Below are 26,975 nucleotides of genomic sequence, written 5' to 3'. Positions count from 1 at the left end.
CTCACATTTAAAGCAGTTCTTAACCCTGCCCCACCCTACATCTCTGAACTTATCTCTACACACCAACCAACCTGCTTGCTACACTCCTCTACTGACCTGCTCAACAACTCCTCTCTCATCGCCTCCTCACACACTCACATTCAACTTTGCAAGGGCTGCCCCCCTTCTCTGGAATTCGCTCCCACAATCTGTCAGACTTTCTCCCAATCTCTCTGCCTTCAAATGATCTCTAAAAACGCATTTATTTAGAGTAGCTTACCCTCATTTAGGTTAACATAACCTCAGTGTGCTTTTAAAAGCAATAACCTGTAGCACACCTCTCACATTGCTTAATTCTGATCTTGCCCATTCCCACACCTCGTGTCTCAACCCTTTCTCCTAAGGCTAATGCCAGACGAGGCATGGGGCGGCTATTTTTGGCAAGTGGAAAAGCGCTTGCCGAAAATTCCGCCCTACGCCTCCTACATGTGCCTGCACCCGAATGAAAAAACCTTGTGTTTTTATGCGTATTTCGACTAGATGTGCCTGCACCCGAGCATATTCCATTCACAGGGTCGGGGCTCCCGCCCTGGGGGCCCTGCAGGTGTCCGCACTGCAACACCCCTCCCCCTCCGTAGGGGCCCCCTAACCCCCCTCTCAGGGCCCCCCACCCGACGCCCTCCTCTGAGCATGTAAATTTATCACGTCAGGGGAGAAGCGGTCGGGCAGGGGGAGCGCATGTAAGGGATGGATCTGGGCCGCCGGGGCCCACCGGGATTTTTCCCGGTGTCCCGGCGGCCCAGTCCGACCCTGTCCATTCATTCTGGTGCAGGCACAAGTAAGAGGCATAGGGTGGAATTTTTAGAAAGTGTTTTTCCACTTGCCAAAAATATCCACCCTACACCTCGTCTGGCATTAGCCTTATAGATTGTAAGCTCTTTTGGGCAGGGCCCACCACCTCTTGTATCAGTTACTTTATATGTAACACTGTATGTCCAATGTACGAAACCCAATTATTGTACAGCACTGCGGAATATGTTTGCACTTTCTAAATACATGTTAATAATAATAATAATAATAGTCAAACAAAGTGTTCCAGAGCATGAAAAAAAAAACCTGAAATTCTGGTGTGGGGAGAAAGCACCATTTGTGGTCTTTTTTTGCTTTCAGTAAGTAGGGAACGGAAAACTTGAAGTAAGCACATTTTGTAGCACAGTCCAATGTGGCAAATTTTCAACCTTTTGCCAAGATTGGAACGTCTCACAACTTTATTCCTTTGTATGCAGAATTAGCCCCAAAATCCCACCTAACCCCTTTCTCAAAAAGATACCTCACTCCCATATAAGGACACTATAATTATCCGTTGAAACTTTTCTTTCATTCTAACGCAAGAACAGTAGAGTGCTTTACATATGTGATAGGTTTCACGCATAATCCTTTCCGCAGGGCAAAACGGAAATGGATACTGAAGTAGAACTACATTGTCCGAAAGGCTACGCGGCCGCGTCACTTGGCCGTAGTGCATGCTGGGCCTTTTCAAAGATACTTTGCCTCCAGGTCCACCTGTGTGCGCTGTCAGACGTAACTGATCCGTGAGACAGAGGGAGCGGTTCGGTGTGTGAGCTTGTTCACTTGTTACCCTGCAGCAGACATGGCAGACCCCAGCTCCTTTGCCTCTCCGGAGAAGTTTAACATCAAGCATATGAATCTCAAATTGCATGTAGATTTTGCCTCCTGTGTTATCACAGCTTCAACTTCACTGACCGTGCGTTCTCTGCAGGACTCGCTGGCATCCCTGGTACTGTAATCCGTCATTTGGGGTAGTGGGTAATGTTAATAGTATCATTCTGATATAGGGGCAAGGGGGATGTATGGAGTTTCGCTAGATGAAGTGTGTCAGATGGCCTCAGGCAGTAGGGTGTAGCTGTTATAGCCAGAATATAACAGGGCATTGAGCATGGCTAATGTAGGTTGGCCTCTGGCATGGAACATCTTTAGGGTACCACAGGATGCTGACTGGCAGGGGTTATTAGGTTTGAGACTTGGAACATGGCTAAATATGTGACTACCGGGCTTGCACTATACCAAGTCAAGATGTCTTATTTTATCAGCATGTTTGCAAGTCACTTAATCTGCCTTTGCCACCAACACCAGAGATGATTGTATGTAGTTAGTAGTTCATACCAAATATCAGATGCAAGTTTAGACTATAGGGTTTACCTTGCGCCGTTGAAACAATGCTGAAGTATGATCCAACCTTGCTTGAGCAAACCACATTTATTTTGCAACATCATTGCATGTTATTGCATTGTCTAAATTTACTGTACATCTGAGCACAAGTTAGCAGATGCACGTTCTGATGTACTGATTTGTGCAGTTCATTTGCAATGCCAAACTTTTAATGAGACAAAAACTCTGGTCTTGAAAAAAACCAGAGGAACTTGTCATAGCAAATGATACAGGTAGGGTGGTGTTATTCATTGAATATGGTATGATCTATTCCAATGATCCCCAACCAGTGGCTCGGGGGCAACATGTTACTCACCAACCCCTTGGATGTTGCTCTCAGTGCCCCCAAACCAGGTAGTTATTTTTGAATTCCTGACTAGTTGGCAAGTTTTGGTTGAATAAAAACAAGATTTATTACCAAATAAAGCCTCCTGTAAGCTGATAGTGTGCATAGAGGCTGCCTAATAGCCAGTCTTAGCCCTTATTTGGCTCCTCCATGAACTTTTATGATGCTTGTTCTGCTCCCCAAGTCCTTTTATATTTGGCTGTGGATCACAAGTAAGAAAGGTTGGGGACCCCTGATCTATGCCATGGTACAAGGAGTGGGTTAGTTAGTTCCCATAGAGCAAGTAAAGTAAGTCCATACACTCACGGTTCCTTTTAAACTTCCATTATCCACTGGTGCAGATCCTCCTGATGCAAGGTCTTTTACGATCCGAAAGTTCCGAAATCATTTCGTATCCAAACGATCATAAATAAATGTATGTAATGATAGACTCAAAGTATCCATAGTTCTGGGAATAGTCAGGAAAGGCACGTGTGGGAATTTTGAGACAGACAGAAACTACTTTTAATGGTAATTACATTTACAAATAATGTCAAACTCATTGAAACATTTGTAATTAAGTGTATACTGGAAAGTTGTTTAGAATTACATGTAATATCATTATGCAAAAACAACTAATGCATTATTTTATTAATAAGATTAATAAGGAAACTATTCATGATACATTCCCTTTAAACTAATAAAGACTAAATGGCTAAATCCATTAGAACATTACACATCTAATCAATTATGTTTTCAGCAAATAGGTTTCAGAAGTATTAAATTATAAAGGGATAAGGATCCAAGAATGGCAGTTTATGATCGCATAGGCTTATTTACCGTTTTGAAATCCAGTCTTCTGCAAGGTGGCAATTTCAGTTTATTCATTGTTTATTTACATAACTGTCAGTAAATATACATAGTGTATTTATTTAATGCTGAATGTTTTATAGCACTGGGTAGTGTGTAATAGGTAAAATTTGTTTTACCAATATGAATCCAATACTTTTCTTAGATTTTGGATACCAAAGACCTCACCATTAAAAAAGTTGCTGTTAATGGGAAAGATGCAAAGTTTGCACTTGGAACAAGTCACAGCTTCAAAGGAACTCCTCTGGAAATAACACTTCCTTTTTCACTTACAAGGTATATTTTCTGCTTTCATTTGAATTTGGGATCCACTGTATAATCTTCCTAATCCACTGCTTTGGGCTTCCCAGGTGCAGGAAGTAATGGCACATCCCCACAGCTGGAAAGTAGATCATAGTGTTTGTTTATTAATGCAAGTGTAAAGCACTAACATGGATGCAAATTTTATGCGTTATTCAATCCCAAAAGTACAGGGTGTATGGACACAAGGGAGCCCTGGGACCAACGGCCTAAATTAGGGGACTTTTGAGGGTTCTCTTAGTGTGTTTTGCCTGCAAACCCAAGTGACTTGCACCTTGTGAATCACATAGTTTGACCAAAGTCCATCAAGTTCGACTATTTCAAGTGAACCCCAGCACACATAAACCTATCCTATACACTCACATACTGTGCATAAACTAGTATACTATATACCAACAGCATAACTAACTGTAGATTTCAGTATCCCAGCAGCATTAAATATTATCTGGAAGTCATGCTTTTCACATAAAAATTCAGTAAGAGCTGTTCTTCAACTTGCATGCAATATGCTATACATTCTGTGCATAGAGCTGGTGTCAGTGTGAAGTCTTTACCAGCCTTACTTAGACAAGGGGTGATTAAGACTGCATATACCTGCCCACAGGACACTGTCACTAAGATGTTTTTTTGTTTGTATTGATCTGCTGTACATGTACCTCTAAGAACATAACAATTTTGTACATGTGCAGTCTTGCCTTCAACCTAAACATGCCCTTGTATATTATGATATATTGCTTTTCTGTTCTTTTTTGTTTGTAATACATGCTAGGTGGTCCTCTGCACATATTGCTGCCGCCCTGTTGGTAATATAATTTGTAGAGAATCCAGTACATGCATGTGGGCACCAAGAAGGTTGTTTGTTGTGTGAGTGCATATGACCTTATTGTACATTGAAAAAGTACACAAAGAAATTGACAGTTAATGTAGTTTTAAATATTACTTGCCCGTTCAAAAGTTAATTATGTGTCCCTTTAAGGGAAAATACATGAAAGTCAAGATAAGTATCAGTAGCTTTGGTAGTGTATAAGCAGACACATATAAACCTATTTAGGCTATCTCTTCTAATATCTCATACTAAAAATCTTGCGCATCCATGTTTATTGCAATATACCATTAGATTATTCAGCAAAACAGGGAGGCTTCAGATAGTTGCTGAGGCAGCTCATTAGCAGTGAAACTGTAATCTTTTGGCACCAAATGTAGTATTGTGTAGCTGGTCTGTTGTTTAATGATGCCCTTAGCCACTTACCCCTTGTACTCTGCAGACCTGTGGAGATATGAATAATCTTTTTTATGGTTTACACAGAGTACTTACACCTTTACTCTCTCTCTCTCTGATCATATTTGCCTGTCAGCAAGTCCCGGCATAGTTGATGCACATTAATTATCATTCTGATCTTTGCCCAGAGTCTGCCCCCATAATCTGTAGGTATTTCCTTTTTGCAGTGCAGACACACAGTTACACAAGACAAGTCTGTATTGTGCTGCTAAATTTCCTAATTTCCCTGCTGTATTTCCCGGCAACAATTCCTGTGTACCTGCTTGTCCAGTAGTTTCCCCTGTTCATTAGAACTTGTGCAATTGTTTGATCTTTCGTCACACATATATCCTATTACTGTATATGTTTTTAGATATACTATATGGCTCTTAGCAGCTGAGTATTAAATTAGGCTAATGTTACCACAGAGCTAAAAGCATGACCTTCTTTATTACAGCTCATTGCAACTATACACTACTATGTGACTGTGCGCTGTAACAATGTGCGGCCTTCTGTCCTGGTGATTATACAGCTCCACACAGTGTTGCGCCTTGATGAAATTCTTTAGAGGTTTCCTATTCTGTTTTGTAATGTAAGCAAAATTAGTACTTCCCAGGCACACACATCTGCTGTTACAGAGCTACTTAGTAGCAATTACTTGTCACAGCTTGTCAACACCAGAAATACCCTGCCATAGACAATAATGAGAATTGTCTCTGCTAACACACATGTAGAGACAATTATCAGTAAATAATCAGCATTGTCTATTTTTGTAGACGTGACAAGTAGCTCTATTTGTTGTAGGCACACGGGGAGATTAGGCAACACATATGCCATCCCACTGGCGATTTACATTCTTGCCAGTGGGATGGTCGCCTGCAATAGCTAATATTTATCGCAGGCAACTAATCTCCCCATGTGCCACTGCCCTTAGGCGCATGTCCCACGGAGAGATTTAGTCGCCCCACCAGTCCACCAGTGATTCGTATTGTTGCTGGTGGAAAGGCATTTTGGAGAGATTAGTTTCCTGTGGTAGCAGAGATCGATTGTGGGTGATTATATATCTCCATGGGACATCAGCCTAAAGGGGGATAATCTCTAACTGAGTAAAGGATTTTTTACACTAAATAAACTTAGGGCATAAAGTATAATCTTTCTCTGTATGCCCCCATCTTTACATGAATGGATACTGTCAGGATTTTTAGCTAGGTGGAATTACTTGGTGTACAATGTAATGCTTATATCATTCAGGTGAAGATTGCTCAGGTCCTTACCTGTGTTGTTCTTAAGCAACTCCAGTGTATCACTGTCAGCCTTTGCCCTTGGCAATGCTTTTCCCATGTTGGTATGTTCAGCTTATAGATCCATCCATTGTATAGCACTGCCCAAGATGTTGGGACTTTATAGATACATGTTAATAATAATTCATCTGTTAATGAATAGAGGACAAGACGTTATTGTGGAAATTGATTCGGTCACCTCTCCCAAATCATCCGCCCTTCAGTGGCTCACCGCAGAACAGACAGCAGGAAAGGTCCATCCTTATCTCTTCAGTCAGTGCCAGGTAATGAGATGTAGTCCTTTGTTCACATTATACACATTAGATGACACTTAACATTAAAATAAAACAGTACTGTTTATGTGCTAAAATACCCACAATTTAGTGTTTATTTTAAATGTGTGGATATCACGGGGGAAATGGGGGGGGGGGTACTATGCTACATAATTATGGATGCACTGATCCAGAAATTGGCTCTGGATTGGGGGAAACTAAAATGAACATCCGCACAGGACAAACAGGCATTTTTAGGAAAAGCAGGCCAAAATGTTTCTGTAAAATGTGGAAAACATTGTGGAACATCCTGGAAAATTACTAATTGAAATGCATTATAAATTAGTGGGACAGCAAGTAATCAGTATAAAATGAAGGGAAAGTTAAAATGTAAAATTGAGGTTTGACTGTACTATGAATTCTGGATAAGAAGTCATATTTTTACATTTTGCCTCATAGCATTTAATTTTTTTATGGAATATCCTGTAGTTTTAAACTATATACAGCTAATTGAATGCAACCACGGTCAGTGATGTAGAAGTAAACCAGATTGAATAGCTGTTAGAACTTTACCAAGCCTTTGCATAACATTTAGAAAAGAAAATTTAACGTGTAACATTTCCTGATATATCAACACTATGAATGTTCTGTTAGCTTGTAATGTTATATATTTTTTTTTTTTAGCTGTGTTAGTGCTTGTGGTTTTAAAGGACCAGTAACACCAAAAAATGAAAGTGTATAAAAGTAACTAAAATATAATGTGCTGCTGCCCTGCACTGGTAAAAGTTGTGTGTTTATTTCAGAAAGTCTACTATAGTTTATATAAATAAGCTGCTATGTAGCCATGGGGGCAGCCATTCAAAGGAGAAAAGGCACAGGCACATAGCAGCTAACAGATAAAACACTATTGTATTCTACAGAACTTATGTGTTATCTGCTATGTAACCTGTGCCTTTTCTCCTTTTTTCCAGCTTGAATGGCTGCCCCCGGGGCTACACAGCAGCTTATTATATAAATTATAGTAGTGTTACTGTAGCAAACACACCAGTTTTACCAGTGCAGGGCAGCAGTGCATTATATTTTTATTACTTTAAAGCTCTTTCCTTTTTTGGTGTTACTGTTCCTTTAACAAATAATAACAGTAAAGTAAAGTATTAAGTAAATAACAGGCGACATTTCCAGTAAGTTTTTTTTTTTTTTTTCCTAGGCTACACATTGCAGAAGTATAATACCATGCCAAGATACACCATCAGTGAAATTCACCTACTGCAGCCAGGTTTGTGACAAGACTAAGAAAAGAACATGGGGGGGGGGGGCATTATGGTTAAAGTGTCAGCTAAATGAAGCATACAGAGGATCGAATCTTGCATTAAATGGCTTTTGTTTCATTCACGTGGATTGTTTAATTCCTTTTTTAATTTAATTGATCATTATAACAAAGCCCCCCCCCCCCCAAATAAAAACATTACAGAGGGACAGACTTTTGTCACTCCAAAAAGCCCATACCATTAAAGAGAACCATTTGCTGTTAAAAAAATCTACTAAAGCTCCCCGTGTGCCAGAGCCCTAACAGATGTTTAATAAATCTGTTTCATAAATAGTCTTTATCTTTTTCTTACATTTATTTAAAGTGTGAGTTGCTTTTTTTTGTGCACCTGCAATAAAAGCCCTGATGTAATGAGCTGATGACACATTTAACCTGCTTTAACTGCCTGATTCTAGATAAAATTTCATATGAAAAGATAAAGTTTCATATCATTTTCTTTTTTCTTAACATCCTTACTTAGTACTACCAGTTATTTTATTTTGTTGCTTTTACGAGCTGATTGATAAATTATATCTACGTAATATCTAACAAAATATTGACTAGGTCTCTGTGGTTTTGTACTGTGAGTACTTGAATTACTGTGATGTATCCTATATAATCACCTGGTGACATTTTTTTTTCAGGTTTCAGTCCCAAAGGAGCTGGTGGCTCTGATGAGTGCACTTCGTGATGGAGAATTAGTAGAGCAAAATGACTGCAGCAGAAAGATTTACTGCTTCATGCAAAATGTATGAATAACTAGCTGTATTCATGTTTCTTAAAAGCACTGCTGTTTGAATCACTTTTACTAAGCTGAACCATTAGCAACTGAAATTAAGAAAAAATGAAGGGGAGGCAACCTGTTTTTATAGTTATTACTGATATTATGCTGGGAATTGTGTTGAAAAACAGCTAAAAATCAGGCAGTTTTGCTATTTTTAAAATAGATGCTATTCACCAGAATTAGAGGAGGCAGTTGGAAGATGCTTAGATTAATAGCTCAGCCACAGCTGGTCAGCAGCAGGCCTGTGAACCCTTGTCAATAGGAGTAGGGAACATGACTTTGGAGGGCTCTTGGTGACTTGGCTTCCAGTACAGCTACACCTTTTAAGCTAGCAGTGGATTGAGCTTGATCTTACAGTTTGAGAACAAGTGCAATGCAGTGGAACAGGCATCTATGTCTGGTGATAAAGTGAACTATCTATAGGGCAGGACATGCAGCTGAAATAGAATTAAAGTGAAACTTTATCTAAGGAGGTGCTGAATCTCCTCATGGGAGAGCCAGCCTTATTTACTACATACATATTACTTGCACATGGCCTTGGTAGACATTTTTGTGGTTATTGTGCCTAATAGCACAAAGTTATTTTATTGACCAGATGATGCAGGAAAACAAGTTGTTTAATTTAGAGCTACAGAAGGAAAGCTCCTTTATTGGGGCGAACTGCCACAAAAATAAATTTTTCCTCAGATAGAATGCATCTCAACTCATAACTATGTATGCTGACTTGTCCATGACCTACAGCCCTGTCCACAATTTGCTTTCTTGCAGGAAACGCTGATTTGACATATTAAAAGTCATAAGGCAAGGGCAAACTGGATAAAAGCAGGGCATAGCAAAAGAATTAGAAAAGAAGGAAAATAATGTTCTGCTAGACCTGGCCACAGGAAAGTCTATCTGCCTAATGCCCTCCATGTGTTCTGGGACTTAAGCAAATAACTATGGGTACCAAACCTATAGCAGGCCACTAATTTTAGACAATTAATAATCCTTGCATACAAATTTCAATATGTTGTTTAGCATGGTAATTTAACAGAATTTGCTATTAATATTCAAGTTATCAAATCCTGTTACAGGCTAAATATATAAACTGACCAAATCTTTTATTATTTATTTTTAGGTGCCGATACCCAGTTATTTAATTGCATTGGTTGTTGGAGCTTTGGAGGGCAGGTAAGTTGAGCTGACTAAAAGGAGCAGGAGGCTGAGTAGAATTCCCTAACTAGGTTCACAAAATATTACACTGTCCTATGTTTGGAATGTACGTTACTACTACCTTGATTAACCCTTGAAGATATGCAAGCTTCATTAACGTTGCATCTGAAGTACCGTAAAGCAGTCTTAGAATTAAATTGTGTCACATTATTTCAATTATTTAGCCACAGCAGCTATACAGTTTACATTGTTTGCAAATTAATATATGTCCTATCTATCTATCTAAACATGTTTTTTTTAAGAATGCATCAGTTAATAGTGCTATTTTAGCACTAGTTTTAAAAAGAGTTACAAATATTTTTTTTTGTAATATTAATTTTTGAATATTAACATGAGGCAGCCATTTTCTTACTTCCCCGAGTTCCTCCAGTCATGTGACTTGTGCTTTGATAAACTTCAGTCACTTTTTACTGCTGTCGATTAGCAGAATCATGGGCAGGTAACAAGATCCCTGCCAACTTTGCAAAAGGATTCAGCTGTCTGAACTAAAAACACTGCCAGTGCTGCCTATTTTTCACTATATGGGTGATGGCAAACGGGGAGACATCCATGGGCAATAAATCTTCTGTTAGTTTATTTTGCATAAAGTTTACCCTTACTAAAACTTTAAAACATTCTCCTTTTCGAAATTGCAGCACTCCCATTTCATATTCATAAAACTGCCTTTATTTCACATGGCACAGACACAGCAACTTTTCGGACTTCCTGGTCCAAAGAAACTTTTTCTTTGTTAGCTTGAGAAAGGACCAGGATGTCCGAAACGTTGCTGTGTCTGTGCCATATGTGAAATAAAGGCAGTTTTATGAATATAAAATGGGAGTGCTGCAATTTCGACATATTGAAGTTTGAAGGTATGTGGAGGTGAACATATGATGCTGTGTGCACCCCTCTGATAAACTTTTCACAACTGTGTTGGAAACCCATTGCATTTAACATTCTATTTTTCTCAGAAAGGGTGGTCCTAGAACAACCATTTGGACTGAGAAGGAGCTTTTGGAACCATCTGTCTATGAATTCTCTGAGGTTGGTTCTATATAGCTTTTGCCAAAAAGCTGCGTGTATTTTTTCGTGGCAAAGTCTGTGTTTCTTTTATCCTTGTTATAAGAATATAATTTACATACTTTTCTGTTTGCCATGCCTGTCAACAAGCCCAGCATTAAGAATCACAGGGTCCCTTAAAGTGGACCTGTCACCCAGACATGAAAATCTGTATAATAAAAATCCTGTTCAAATTAAACATGAAACCCAAATTCATTTTTTTATTAACACATCCAAACCCATTATAAAGGCATTTAAAAATCACAGCTGTCAATCATATATTGCTTGCCCCACCTCTATGCCTTAGGCATAGAGGCGGGGCAGACAATAACTTTAGCTTTCCATTCAGCACTTCCTAGATATCACTGCACATCTAACGTTTCCCCTCCCTCCTCCTCATCTGATTGTGTAGCCAGTGCATGGGCATGGGTCCCCCATTCTGGCACAGAAACAAGATTTTGGCATGATACAAAGCTTGCCTTCATAACAGTGTCCACAAAATGGTGCCTTCCTGCTTGCTTTGATTGAGCAATTCCAAGACGGAAGGAAACAAGATTTATATTATTTATATAGAGTAAGTAAAGTTTATTTTGCTCAACTAACAATATAGAAAATAATTTGGACTTATTTCTTAGGGTGACAGGTCCGCTTTAATACTAAGTATGTAGGACCCTCCCTCCAGTGGGCCCCAAGCCCACTTGTCACATGGGCTTCTGGGCAGGTCCCTACCAATGTGGCCCCAATTAAGATAAAATGACCTTTGGATACATTGCCATGCTCCTGATCCACCCTAGCCACTCCATTATTCTAAAACTCCACCTACAACTCACCCAAACACTGTCCACCCTCTTGCAAACCCCTATTACTTTGCAAACTGAAAATTACATATTTCTGTTTGGTTTGGATTCCCTCTGCCATGGGGCCCAATGTTTGTTCATATGCTACTCTCTCACCTTTCTTTAACATGTAGTTTCACTTGTGTTGTGTCCTGCTATGGTCACACACTAACACGTTATTGTCACAAATTGGTTTTGTAGAACTGTGTTTGTTATACATTGGCTTCCACTTAGCACAAACTGATATAGTAAATGTTTATTTATGGTGAGTCCAATGCATTGTTCTGCATTCACTTGAAGATCAACATGAACCATCCCTTATTCATTCTATGGAAATATGGGACCTGCATTAGAACGCTCCTTTACTACATTTTCACTTGTGTTTAGTGTGCAATACATTTTTATGGATCACACCCCATAAAATGTGTAAAAAAAAAAAAAGAAGTATGATTCAGTGTTGATGTCTGCAAAGATGATACCAACATGGAACTCTTCAAGAATAGAGCAAGGCTAATATTAACAGCATTATGTATTGCTATATGCTTCTATGGGTACAAACCCACAGCCTAGACTCACATCAGTTGACACTTGATTTATGTTTGTTATCTTATCTCACGCTTCACTGGTGCATCATAGTGGCAGATGCTTGGTAAAGGTTTTTTTTAGCTTTGTATCAGAAAAGTGATATTTTTTCATTACCTGTATTTTTGTTCTATTTTAGACAGAGAAGATGCTCAAATATGCAGAAGACTTGGTTGGCCCCTATGTGTGGGGTCAATATGATCTGCTTATATTGCCTCCTTCATTCCCATACGGGGGCATGGAGAATCCCTGCCTCACGTTTGTTACCCCAACTGTGCTGGTATGGTCCTTTTTCTTGCTGATTGTTCTCTTAGTTAACTCAGGACACAGATGTCTGACATTTGTTTATCCCTGTTGCAGGCTGGTGACCGCTCTTTGGCAGGTGTAAGTATTTTATAGTTTCATTTTTAAACAGAAAGAAGTCTGTTGGTTTTATCTTGTTGCCATCAGTGTTTGCACAACCAGCGTTATATTTGCTTGGCATGATTACACCCTTTAAATGTTAGTTCAGTTTCATTTGCCCAAGTGCGTCACACTCGTGATTGTTCTTATTTTTAACTGTTGGGTGAATTTACTTTTGAATACTGTACTATGATTCATCTAGTAACCAGTTTTGAATTAAAAATATAGAAAGGAGGTTCTATAAGTTATAGTTCAGGACCAAGTTTAAATATTCCTACTGTAACATTATTGCTTACAACAATTCATTTAGGGAAATATTTAAAGGGGTAGTTCTCCTCCAAGTTCACTCTTAATATGTTATAGAATTTTCAATTTTTAGCACTATTTTCAGTTGGTTCATGTTCTATTTTATATAGTTTTTTAATAACTTGCCTTCTTCTGACTCTTTGTAGTTTTTAGATGGGGATCACTGACCCCGGCAGCCCATAAACCATTGCTCTGAGAGGATACAATTTCATTGTTATTGTCTTTTTTTATCTTTCTATTCAGGCCCTCTCCTATTCATATTGCAGTCTCTTGTTCAAACCACTGCCTAGTTGCTAGGTTAATTTGGACCATAGCAACCAGATAGCTGCCTAAATTCCAAACTTGAAAGCTACTAAACAAAAATGCTAAATAATTCAAATAAGACAAACGATAAACAATTAAGACATACTGCAATTTTCTCTGAATGTCACTCACACTAAAAGTTGGTAAACGACCCCTTTGAAATATATCTTAAATACTTTTTTTCACTGCAGTCCTATTGATTTACCTTTCTGTCCTATCAGGTGATTGCACATGAAATTTCACACAGCTGGACAGGAAACCTGGTTACAAATGAAACTTGGGAAAACTTCTGGTTAGTAGTTATGGAAGTAGTAGGAGTTATGAATATTAACAGAGGGGGGAATTATATTGCACATATTGGTCATTAGAAGAACATTTTAATGGATAACAGTGTACTGAGAGGCATGTGTGCCAGACATTTCTTTCATTATAGAAGGGGGTTGTAGGAGCACTCCAAGGCTAAATAGACTATAAAAATACAATGGAAGTGCGACTGATCTGGCCAAATAAACTACAAGCATACAAAAAAAGAGAGGGGGATTGATCAATGCACTTTGCCGGGTCCCCTGTTTCATAAGTAAATTACCTTGACGTGGTATGCTGGCTTACTAATCTTACCAATTTTGTCGCTAAAAACCCCTGTTTTTTGTAAATACATGCACTAGCATAGATAATTTACTTATGAACAGGGGTCCAGGGAAGGTGCATTGATCAATCCCCCTCCCTCGCTTTCTTTCATTATTGTCTATTTTTTCTTTCTGTACATCCCTGGCAAATTTAGTGCTCCTGTAAGTGAAAATGTATTCTTTAACACATTCACTGAATTTTTTTTACTTTTATTTATATTAGAAAGAATTAGAAGTAAGTAAGAATGACATTGCTGTCATTTGGTAACAAACTCTTAAAACACAGCTGGTACTTAACTGGACTTATTGGCTTCATATATTATTTGAATAATATATTAATATTGATAAACTTGGGCCTAGGAATAGGTGGCCTATTGTGTGATTGGCTCATTATTTAATCACTTCTGCGGCGCTGACACAGATTCTAGCCAAGTATTTGATGACACTGGCTATAACAGCTATCAATCTATGAACACTACAGTTAAACATTTCTAGAGCAAGTACAAAAAAAGGGAAACCATAAAAACCAGCCCAGATCCTGAAACTAAAACAAAACATGCTGAATGTGTTTTATTCTATATCTTCATTTATCGTATAAATAAAGCCGCTGCTCCATGCTGTAAAACAGTTATCTCTGTGCTGTATTTAAATGACAGTGGGTCACAGTGCCAAGGTCTGCTAGGAAAACATGCTGAGTCTTAAGTGTGCTAAGCACTGAGTATTAATTAATAACTATTTATTAACCCATATGTACAACTCATATGATTACTTTACCAGGCTAAATGAAGGTCATACTGTATACCTGGAGCGCAGGATTGATGGCCTTCTTCATGGTGAAGAGTTTCGGCAATTTAAGGCTCTGGGGGGTTGGAAAGAACTGCAGAATTCGGTATGCTTAGATGGTTTAGATTTTTAGCACATAAAGACCTATAAATATGTATCATCCAGAAACTCTGGTTTCTTGTGATTATATTTATACAATTTTTAGTAAAAAATAAATGTATATAATATCCGATTAGTAATCACAATATAATGTGCTGAACATTGTTCTATTACCTTTATATATTTGGAGGGCCATACTAAAATACAAACCTTAAAACTGCATTTATTTTCTTTTTCTTGTTAGCCCTACATTTGACACCCTTAGTTGCACATTAGGTGCATGATGCCAAATTGTCAAATTATTGCTACTTTAAGAACATACTTTCCCTCACCCTTTGACAATTATACCACCAGGTTAATACATTTGGAGCCACCAATCCTCTTACAAACCTGGTACCCAATCTGCATGAGGTAGATGTAGATGCTGCATTTTCCTCTGTTCCGTATGAAAAAGGATTTGCTTTGTTGTTCTATCTGGAGCAGCTCCTTGGAGGGCCAGGTCTGTAAAATGTTGCTACATTTGTTTATGTTTCATTGCACTTTAGAAGATAAGCTTTTCCTCCTTATGCCAGTTGATGTAGCACTTTTGCATACAGTATACCGCCTGAGTGTACTCTGTAACGCATATGTGTAAACACGCCGGTAGAGAAATAACCAATCTGCTGCAACTTTAGTGTGCACTGACATGAAAAGCATCTGCCAGTCAGTGAATACGCACAGGGCCACACATTCCTAAATTCGATTAGGCAGTTTACCTGATTTCTGTCTATCTGTCTGGGCATGTATGCCAAGTGTGACAGACCATTGTGTCAGATCACTGGCTAGTACACCAGCGGGTGCATGATGCATCAACGGGTGGGAACTTGAAGAGGAGCAGCAAAAATTTTGGCTGTGAGCCGAGATGAACAATGGAAAGTAGCTCTAAACATCTGTTGTCATTTGTAGAGATAGGTGGCCTAGGGCTAGGCTGGGCACGGTTCACGTACCAATAATCATACAAAGTGTTGTTTTGTACAGTAATACTGGTATGTGTATGGCCACTTTATCCATTCAGCCTGCTGATTGATTGGTCAGTATATGCTCACCGCATTGATTAGGTGTTGCATGGGATAAGTTGACTTTAGTAGGTCAGCAGTGCCACTAAATTTCTTAATAATGTGGCCTATGTTTATCCTCAAATAAGTTTTCCCTATTTCCTTTTAAATTAGTTGTATGTGGGATCCTGATGTCCCTTTTACAGACAGTACTTTTGCCACACAGGCAACATATTACCCCTTCAATTATTGGTCTTTCTTATGTTCTTTTGACACTTGTGTAGATCGTACAGATTATAGAGCAGCAAGCCCATTTCCCAAAGCATAGAGCACCTTGATACTTTTTTGTATTTAATTGAGATAACTTTTATTTTTGGTAGAAATCTTCTTGGGGTTCCTGAAATCGTACATTCAGATGTTTGCCTACAAAAGTGTCACCACAGAGCAATGGAAGAATTTCCTGTATTCATATTTTAAGGACAAGGTATGGAAAAAGCTTGTCTCTCCCTGTAGAACACACACGTCTTTCTTCTTATGGAAACTTATTAGTGTCTGTGTGTCCAGGTGGATATTCTTGACAAGGTGGACTGGAAAGGATGGATGCATACCCCTGGGATGCCACCAGTACAACCCAAGTAAGTTTAGCCCATTTAATTTGATCATTACATATAATATAACAAATTGCAATTTTGCTACTATATTTACCTCTATTATAATGTGCTGTAACTAATGCTTTGTATAGAAGTTCATCATTCAGTACATGCACTCACCCATAAAGGTTTCCTACCAGAGATACAAGTGTACATTGCTTTTATAGGAGGCTTCTCCTTGGAAGCCTTCTGGCCCAGGGTGCTCTTCTTCCCTGTTGATTATACAACTCTCACTCTTACACTGCTACATTGTGGAACAGTCCTTTTTGATAATGTTAGGTAAGTGGACATGTGAATCGCTGTGAAAGCTGTGCTGTGATTTGGGAAGCCACTCTACCCTCCAGATCCCCTAAAAAATCTTCCCATGGAAAAGCCTTCTGCATAAGTAATTAATCCCTGTGCTTGTGATCCCGCACTAATCCTTGATAACAGCTTGTCAACATGTTTGATTTGTGCAGCCATATAGGGTACCTTGAGGGGACACAAGACTGGCTGTTACGCTTTTATTGAAATACTTAAAATAAATACTTCATAATAAAATCACTATTTTTTACCCACCAGACTTTAATTATGCAGCACAGGATAAGAGATTGTAGCCAGCTTTGGCCTGGGTTTCAAGAAGTTGGTAAATAAAAGGATGCTTAATCCTGTAAACCAATTAGAGTGCATAAAACGAATGTATCTTATTTATTATTTTAAGCAATTAATTTTCATCCCAAATTATACTTTGGCACTGCTTTCATTTAGCTTTATAAAACAATAAACAAACAAATGGTTTGGTTTTAACTGGTGTGAAATATAATAATCTATCACCTCAGCCAGGACATGAACTTTTCATCTGGCACAAGCCCAGCTATTATCTTAGGCACAGGAAGCCTGAAACCATAAAAAACTAGAAGCAAACGACTATTTATTAGCTTCTTCCCAAGAGCAACCAAAACTTGACATTAGGACCTGTCTCACCTCATGTGCCTATTGTACTGTTCTTACGTATTCTTGCATGGATTTGTACCTGTTGCACCATTTGATGTATTCTGCATACTTTTCAGGAAAAAAAATCAAAACGTGTCCTTTACTATACTATGCTGCACAAAAGTCCCTGTACTGTAGTACAAATGGCAATAAATTCCAAACGTGACTTGACTTACTTTATTTACCATAAACAGGTATGACATGACACTAGCTAATGCTTGTATCGCTCTCAGCCAGAAATGGGTCAAGGTAAGTGGCATAACATGTTATGTAATACATTACTACTGGTTAACTAAACAGTAATGTCTGTGCTCTTTTCAGCCAGGGTGGTAAAATGCCTGTGTATAGAAAAAGTAGATGACATAGCTGCCTTAGGGCCCTTACACAAGCGTGTATACTTTTGTGTTCCTGTGTGGTTGCTTTTTTTTTTTTTTTTTGCCACCGCAGGCGAATGCATGAGGTAATGAAGCTCATTCTTTACAATTATCATTGTACCCTTGGCACTGCGCTAAACTGCCAAATGTAGGTGAGACGTTGCATTTTTGCATTTATAATATTTATAAGCACTTTGTATGTTCTCAGTGTTTTCAGTGCAGCCAGCTTTCCCCAACCTGCAGACTATGCAGCATAAGCATTTCGGGATGTGGTAGGCTTTGATCCATTCCACCACGGAGGAATTCAGCAGTTAATGGTTCAGTACATTGCAAATAATATTCTCTGTTAACGCGTACAATCATCAAAAAGCCACCGCACCGCACAGGCTTACTACTTCATCCCTGTAATACTGACCACAGCTAAAATCCACACTGTTCAATATCCTGCATAGGTGCACTTTTCAAACAGAACTGAATTTTAAAGGGGTGGTTCACCTTTAAGTAAACTTTTAGTATGTTATAAAATGGCCAATTCTAAATTCTAATTGGTCTTCATTATTTTTTTTTATATATATAGTTTTTGAATTATTTGCCTTCCTCTTCTGCCTCTTTCCATCTTGAAATGGTGGGTCACAGCCTTAGAGAGCAATATTTTTTGGCTGCTCGGGTCTATTTTTTTTCAGGTATTTGTAATCCAGTCTCTCATTCAAACCACTTCCTGGTTGCTATTTGGACCCTAACAAACAGACAGCTGCTGACATTCCAAACTGGAGATCTGCTAACATACCTGGAAACCTGGAAACTCGCTACAAATAATAAAAAAATGAAGACCACTTTCAAATTGTCTGAAAATATTACCCTATACAACATACTAAAAGTTAACCCCTTTAAGCAGCCTTGCGACATACTTTTTAACTGATAATAAATCAGAGCTTTTCAGTTTAATATGGACTATGAAACATCAAAATTTAACCCCCATATGTAATAACAGGCTCTACGTTTGCCCAAGAGCAGTAACCCATATAAACCAAAAGCCTGCATTTAAACATGTGACCAGTAAATTCTATCTGCTGATTGGTTGCTATGGGTTACCGCACCTGGGCAAACTAAAGGTGGGCATACACGTTTCCATTGCAGGAAAGATTGTTCGTTCCCTCCATTGACGTTCAGGGCTGCATTGTCAGATATGGAGGTAGAAACAATGGGGATTCTACATCCACCTGACGATTCAGCCCTAAACGAAGATTCAGCCTTTTTGTCCCGCCCCAATTGACGAGATGACTAATATCAGAAGCTTTTGCAAAATTGGTCATCTCGTTAATCCAACATACACGCAACGAATATCACACAAAACCTTGTTTATCGTGTATGTCCAGTCAAAGTGCCTTTTATTAAATAACCCCATAAGTGTTAAGATTTTGCATGGTATCTTTTCTCAGGCTAAGGAAAGTGATCTGAGCTCATTTAACGCTGATGACGTAAAGGATTTATCATCTCACCAACTCATCGAAGTCTTGACCATCTTGCTGCTAGAGGTAAGGTTTTGACCTTTTTTTCCCTTTTGCGTGATTTATTATTTATTTATATTATTATGTATATTCTCACTTTAATCATTTGATCTTGAGTATGTTTTTATGTTTAGATTATGCTTAGAATAAATGTTAAAGAGCTCTAGAAACTATGTAAAAGTTTAACGAATTAAAGCAGATTTACTAGATGGCCCAAAGTATGTCAGTGCCCCTAATTAGTTGGCTATTTTAGCCATACTCATGACTGACACAGGTGTATAGTAAGGCACACAACCATATTATCTTCCACAACAAACATTGGCTGCAGAATTTGTCCTACTGAAGATCATTGGGATGCTTTCTTACAAATCTCTGCAGTTATCCATGGCAGCCAAAACAATTTTGAGTTTATTGTTTAACCTGCAGCTAGCTGAAAACAGCCAATCACGTATTGTATTTGTGGGACCTTGTAGAGGGGGGAGTGCAGCGGGAAGATGTTGTGGAGGGGGTGTGTGCCAGGAAATCTGTGGCGGAGGTAAGAGATCCTGAAGTAGGGGTTGACAAATAGGTACCTGTCTAGCTCCCCCTCATTGTTGTGACCTAGGTAGGTGCCCCTTCTGCCTTCCCCTTGTTCTGGCCCTGACAGCATACCATGACATTCCTTAAAATTTCATGCTCCCTACTTAATCGCAACAGTTTGGGGCACGTTCTTTCCTATTTCAGCATAATACCCCAATGCACAAAGAAAGGTCTGTACAGAATGGGTTTACTGAGATGGTAATAAAATACCTTGACTTTCCTGCATAGAGCCCTGGTCTCTACCCAGTGAAAAAGTTTGTGGAATGGATTGGAATGCTGAGTGGGAGGCCCAGGCCTAATCTTTATATATCTCTCCATCTTCTTGTCCATATCTGCAGTATGTTTATGAAAATTGTAGCTGGGTCCTTTTTGAAATCAAAGTGCTTTTCTTTTTCAGGCACCTCTGACAGTCTCTCATGTGAAACGAATGCAAGAAGTATACAACCTAAATGATGTCAAGAATTCTGAAATACGATTCAGGTTTGTTACCAACAACAACCAAAAAAATGTGTATCTGTAATTTCCTTAAATACCAACAGAGACAACATGGGGACAAGGAAAGGTAAAATTGCTGGGATGTGCCTCCCACTTCTTGCTTACCTGTTACCCCAGGCTGGGTTAAGTAAACCCCATTATCTTTGTATTTGTATCACAATATGTAAACAGGTTTTATTTACTATCATTTTAGCCAAGGATTGTGCTAGCTGCATTTTTAATAGCTGGCAACAAAATCTTATCATATTAAGAACCAATCCAATTTTACATTCGGTACTTGATACAGGTTTTGAAATGATAGCAAGCCAGACATATACTTTGGGAAGTCAGCTAGCTCCTAGTTTAGTTCAAGCTCCTACAAATAATAATCCAGGCCTGCTCAACATTCGAGGCATGTTCAAATGGTGGGCCAAGAAGTGTCTCACTTGCTTATATGTTAAAAAAAAAAAAAAAAAAAAAAAAACCTGTCAGAAGTAAGGAATATATTGTCAAATGGTATATTAATTGAACTACAGTTTTTGTATGATTTGCTATGTACTATATGTAGGGCAGACCTCTTGTCCCCTTTAGAACTGCATTCGGGAACATGTTTTAGATATTAAAAAGGAAGTTTAGACTCCAGTGTAGCTACACACTTTAATGAATGAGATGGGGGAGACACCACAAAGCTCTCAGTAATAGGAATATATACAGTAGTGGGTAAGACAAGAGGTGGCGATGTGGTTTTGAGAATACTATGTCTAAAAACAAAATGGATATTCCATTTCCAAACCAGAAAACCATAAGGTCTTAACAGTGAGTTTGCTGTAACATGCTGTTTCAGGTGATTTATGCTTAGTCATATACTATTGATATCCTTTATACTTAGGATTGGACTCTTTCCAACAAAATGCCATTCGGCAAAACGCCTTGTAACAAAAAATGCCTTGTAAAAAAAAAAAAAATCTCTGCCTTATTGTCCTCCTCAGGGGTATTTAATGTTTTGTGTATACACATCCAGTTTTTTGATTTGTTGCGCTTTCTCTCTATAGTTTTGTTAATTCTGCTGCTTTAGTTCACATAGTCATATATTATCCATCAGAGCACTTGAGGAGGAAGACCCTCCTTATTTGTCTGTACATTTTTGATTGTATGTGATGCATTGATTGGCCATAACCCCTATAAAATAAATGTACAGGGGTGGGCCTATTAACAATATGACTAAGATGAGTGATTTTTTTTTTTTTTTTACTTTTAATAACGTTACAGTTAACTTGCACCCAGAGACTGGGGTGAATTATGAGATATTCTTTTATTACTCAGCCCTGTAGCTTGTTCAGATTATATTATTTAAAGATTCTCAAATTGTATCATTTAGGGCAGGGGTCCCCAAACAGTTCATACTCATGAGCCACAGTAAAACTTAAAAAGACTTTGAGAGCAACACAAGCATCATAAAGTTCAAGGAGGTGCCAAATAAGGGCTAAAACTGGCTATTAGGTAGCCTCTATGCACACTATCAGCTTACAGGAGCTTTATTTGGTAGGAAATCTTGTTTTTATTCAACCAAAACTTGCCACCAAGTCAGGAATTCAAAAATAACTACATGGTTTGGGGGCACTGAGAGCAACAGCCAAGGGGTTGGTGAGCAACATGTTGCCCCTGAGCCACTGGTTTAGGATATTCAGCACTGCCCACTAATCACCTTTGCTTTTAAAGGAAAACTTTAGCCCCAAAATGAATACTTAACCAACAGATGGGTCACTTAACATAATATAAACTATTAAAAGAGAAGGAAAGGCTCTCTCAATAGTGACCTTAAGTCTCCACATATTTCTCCCGTTCAGATGATCAGAAGCCTCATAGGAAAAAAAATGCTGAGCTGTGTAAAGAAAGTTCCCATAATGCCACGCTCCTGCACTGAGACCCAGACCCGGTGTACATGCTCAGTTAGTAAGACTATGAGTCAGTTTCCTGCTGATTGGCTCAGATCCACATTCCTAAGGGAGGGGGGAGCAGGAGAAGGGAGAGAGCTGCGTGTCTCTGGCAGAGGAAAACGGACACAACAAATCTTTTGACAGAGAAGTCAGTGCAGCATTTCTGTGAGTGCTTATGACTGTATTTACATAGACCTTTCTGCTAAAGCTTACTTAGTTTTTACCTTCCTTTCTCCTTTAAAGAATCTCACCAAACTGGAATATATATATCATTAAATATTGCCCTTTTACATCCTTTCCCATGAGCCACCATTATGTGATGGGCTGTGTGCTCCCTCAGAGATCACATGACCAGAAATAATGCAGCTCTAACTGTAACAGGAAGAAGTGTGGGAGCAAAAGGCAGAACTCTGTCCATTAATTGGCTGATGAGGCCTAGCATGTATGTGTGCCTTGGCTTGTTTGTGTGTACTGTGATCCCAGGAAGCGGCCGTTCTTTCTTCAAATGGCAATTTTCTATTTAGAATTACCCAATAGCACATACTATTAAAAAAGTATATTTTTATGAAAATGGTTTATTTAGATGAAGCAGGCTTTTACATATGAACTTGCTAATGCAATATATTTTTATAGAGACCTACAGTGTTTGGGGGTATAGTTTCCCTTTAACAAAATCAAAATCCATTATATGGTATCTTGGAAAAGGACTTTGAACAGATTCTGTCAGCTCTGTAGAAATGATGTTATTTTGCATGTAACTGTTTATATAGAACAGTTTGCTGTCAGGCTGCCACAATCATTCATTTCTTTATAAGAAATTCAGGTTTTCATTTTCATTGTACTTATATTGATGTCTGTCAGTAACTTTGTTTTTAGACAGGAAAGCAACCTGATTGAAAAATTCTTATTGGTTACCCCCATTTCTGTATTTACATTTTCTGAGTGCAGGTGGCTACGGCTTTGTATTCGGGCTAAATGTGAAGACGTCATACCCTTAGCTCTAAAGATGACAACTGAACAAGGAAGAATGAAGTTCACACGCCCTCTGTATAGGTAGGTTCCATAAGCCAACCTGGGATAGGGAAGAGTGCCCCTAAAAGGTACAGGCTTTGCAGCCCTGTTATTTTAATATGAAAATAACTGTATCTACAGTACATACATGACTGTATGTTATGGCTGCATCCTGGGATATAACAGGGGTTATGGGTTCAAATTACATCTTTCACCTCAGAAGAATAAGAAAGTTTGTTATGAAGGGGCCATTTTGCAGGTACACAAACACCAGCTGTTTATTTCTACCACATCTGTCTAGCTATTTTCTTTCATTGTTTTGGACTATGGACCCCTTTAATAATAGCCAACAGTGCATTGTGGTATATATATATATTTTTTAACATATTAACTTCTTGTTCTCTTGTTGCCTATTTTTTTCCTTTCTCTCTTTTCAGGGATCTGTACAACTTTGAGAAGGCTCGAGAAGAAACGGTTAACACCTTTCTGAAGAACAGATCATGTATGCATCCTGTGACTGAAATGCTTGTGGCAAAGGATCTCAATATCAGTGCCTCATAACGCACCATTACTACCAACCAGCCTTAACTGATTATTTTATGCAGTCATGACTTGGTGTGACAACCCAGTACAAATTACTTTGTTAAAGAAGTTTTATACGCTTGCAACTTTTTCCCAGAAGAATAATCCACTTTGCTGAAATAAAACAAATGACATTATTGAAAAGGTGTTAAGGATTTGACATTATTACAATTCAGTGCAGTTGAAATGTTTATTTCAAAATACCAGTAAGTAAGACCCAAATGCAGGAATATTAATGGCCCCAGATATTTGAAAATCCAGATCATGTTAGTGAGGGTGTAAACATGTCTGGGCCCCTAAACACCCCTAGCAAAATAAGGCACATTTTTTTGAGTGCATATTGGAGCATAGGAAAATTAGTTGGAGGGATATCAACTCCACCGCACAGCCATGCCATTACTATTTCCTGTTATTAACACCTTTAATGGACTTTGGATGCTTTATACAAAATTACACACAAAATACGCAATGTGCGTTAAGCTATTTATGTACACAGCCTAATTTTCCCAGGTAAGCTTATTTCTGTGTACCAGGGCATAATAAGAGCATATAGTGGATATAAAACATCTACACACCCCTGGTAAAATGTCAGGTTCCTGTGCTGTACAAAAATGAGACAAAGATAAATAATTTCAGAACTTTTTTTAACCTTTAATGTGACCTATAAACTGCACCACTCAATTGAAAAACAAACTTTTAGGTGGAGGGAAGAAAACCAAAAAACTAAAATAATGTGGCTGCATAAGTGGGGATGTAGCTGTGTTCAGAATTAAGCAATCATATGCCACCAACAGAGCAAGTACAGAGGGTCCTGCTCAGTCAGTAGAAGATCAATAGACTTCTCTAAAAGGTGATCAGTTTCAACGTATGTCTACACAGCAAGTAATCTTGCCTGAAAGAAAGCAGACAAGTTTTTACTCAATGGCTCTAGTATTACTCATGTACTATTCATCTCCCTGTCTCACTGGCTTTTGTGTGGTTTAGGCCAGGTGGATTAAGATAGGGTTGAGTCTACTAAACAGTACCCACAGGAAATAACAAATGCTGGGTATCGCTTGCCTACATTTTTGTGTCAGAGTTTATTACAGAGAATACACTCAATCCTTCCTTCAATTCTTGTTTTCCTTCGTACAAGGCAGACAGGGAAAGAGAATGACACAAATGGTAATTCAAATCAGAGGGTTCTGAGCAAAGGCCCAGCACCTTTAATACATTGTAACAAAAGAAGCTTTTGATAAATAAATAAAAATGAGAAGGTCCTTTACTATGAGCCACACTAGATGACTTCCTTTAACTATGTCTGCTAATACTTGTTAAAGGAACAGTAACACAAAAAAATGAAAGCGCTTTCAAGTAATAAAAATATAATGCACTGTTGCCCTGCACTGGTAAAACTGGTGTGTTTGCTACAGTAACACTACTATAATTTATATAATAAGCTGCTGTGTAGCCATGGGGGCAGCCATTCAAGCTGGAAAAAAGGAGAAAAGGCACAGGTTACATAGCAGATAACAGATAAGTTCTGTAGAATACAATAGTGTTTTATCTGTTATCTGCTATGTGCCTGTGCCTTTTCTCCTTTGAATGGCTGCCTCCATGGCTACATAGCAGCTTATTTATATAAATTATAGTAGACTATCTGAAGTAAACACATAACTTTTACCAGTGCAAGGCAGCAGCACATTATATTTTAGTTACTTTTATACACTTTCATTTTTTGGTCTTACTGTTCCTTTAAGCATGAGAGCATGTAAGTGTAGTTGCATTACTTTCCACTGACTGTATAAGCCAAGGAAGCTGCTACCACTAATCTATACAGGAAACCATAAAGCTGTTGTTATTCAAAGCTGATAAATGATGTGATTGGCTACAGGAAATAGTCACACATGCACCAGGTTAAAATCACCTGAACAGAATTAGTCAGATTCCCAGACTGTTCATATAGAATAATACATTTTTACAGCTTTACCCCTTGCACTCTCCTCCTTGCCAAGATGGCTTAGTATGCTGCATACATGTCTGGCTGCTTGTGTCTATTGATCTTAGGGCATGCCACAGAACACTATAGGGGTTATTTACATCCGCTTATGCAGTTGCATTTCTGCACGTTTTACCCACAATTGGTTGTGCATTAAACGCCATTCATTAAAGGTACTTGCATACAAAAACGCTCCTTGCTCTGTTTAGTTGTGCTTGGTGCCACTCAGTCATTACCTCTTGTTTTTGAATCGAGGATAGTTGCACCTACTGACACAGGGGAACCCTGCCACCACCTTTGGACTAGGTTTTGAGTGTCCTGCCTCAATAGACACAGTACACTTGCATCCCTCTGAACACTGGAATTAAACCAATTGGACTTGGAAGAATTTTAATGAAGTGTCATGTGTAACGCCATATTGTGACTGCAACAACACTTGAACACTTGAATCCTGGGAAAAAAAACATGGCAACTGCACTGAAAATTGCACTCACTGCACTTGCAGTTATAAATTACCCTTTATCTTTACGATAGTTTATCCAAACTTTACGAAATGAGTAAAATGTTAATTGGGTCACATTATGCAGACTCTCCTAGTATCCCTCTAGTTTTCTACAGATCAAACCATGGATTTAAGACAGTGCTATTCATCTTCTGTGGTACCGAGGGACAGAATTTTTCAGCCCTTGTTTTTTGTGTCCACCACCTGACAGTTAAATAAAGTCCTTGATAAAGCTCCACGTGTGAAGGCGCAAAACATACATCGGGCTTTTGGGGGGAGGAAGGGTGTTGATGTGGGATACTCGGTCTTAAGGGAGGGAGGAATGAGGGTGCACGACTGATGTGCATTTTAGGTGGGGGGGGGTGCTACAATCGTGAACGGGAGGGTCTGGCTGCTGTTACTCTTTATTTAACTGTCAGGTGGTGGACATGTAAAACGGGGGCTGATTTGGAACGCTCATTAAGAAAGGGTGCGCACCTTAAAGAATAAGTAAACCTTTTTTTTTTTCTATTAATAAAATTACTCTAAACAGCTTCCCAGATTGCCTGCCTTTGTCCCTCTGTTCTTTCTTACCTGGTTGCTGA

General features: G+C 38.6%; 1 protein-coding gene across 1 annotated transcript; it reads left to right on the top strand.

Moving 5' to 3' along the window:
* The first annotated feature begins 1,553 nt into the window (after positions 1–1,553).
* lta4h (leukotriene A4 hydrolase) lies at positions 1,554–24,049 on the top strand. Its single transcript, NM_001006897.1, has 19 exons — positions 1,554–1,777; positions 3,549–3,679; positions 6,405–6,525; positions 7,721–7,789; positions 8,464–8,568; positions 9,721–9,773; positions 10,766–10,838; positions 12,411–12,551; positions 12,632–12,655; positions 13,504–13,574; positions 14,686–14,797; positions 15,145–15,289; positions 16,205–16,308; positions 16,389–16,459; positions 17,641–17,695; positions 19,260–19,355; positions 20,305–20,387; positions 23,267–23,371; positions 23,767–24,049. Exons 1-19 carry the CDS (start codon positions 1,631–1,633, stop codon positions 23,888–23,890), a joined length of 1,830 nt encoding a protein of 609 aa, NP_001006898.1. The 5' UTR covers positions 1,554–1,630; the 3' UTR covers positions 23,891–24,049.
* Positions 24,050–26,975: the final 2,926 nt, after the last annotated feature.

The sequence above is a fragment of the Xenopus tropicalis genome, chromosome 3, assembly GCF_000004195.4.
Source record: "Xenopus tropicalis strain Nigerian chromosome 3, UCB_Xtro_10.0, whole genome shotgun sequence".
Classification (NCBI taxonomy): domain Eukaryota; kingdom Metazoa; phylum Chordata; class Amphibia; order Anura; family Pipidae; genus Xenopus; species Xenopus tropicalis.
This window is presented reverse-complemented; position numbering and strand designations above follow the sequence as displayed.

Coding starts and splice junctions, on each gene's coding strand:
- lta4h (NM_001006897.1), top strand. CDS start 1,631: ATGGCAGACCCCAGCTCCTTTGCCTCTCCGGAGAAGTTTAACATCAAG. Junction 12,656..13,503: donor GTGACCGCTCTTTGGCAGGT/GTAAGTATTTTA, acceptor CTGTCCTATCAG/GTGATTGCACATGAAATTTC. Junction 15,290..16,204: donor GCAGCTCCTTGGAGGGCCAG/GTCTGTAAAATG, acceptor TATTTTTGGTAG/AAATCTTCTTGGGGTTCCTG.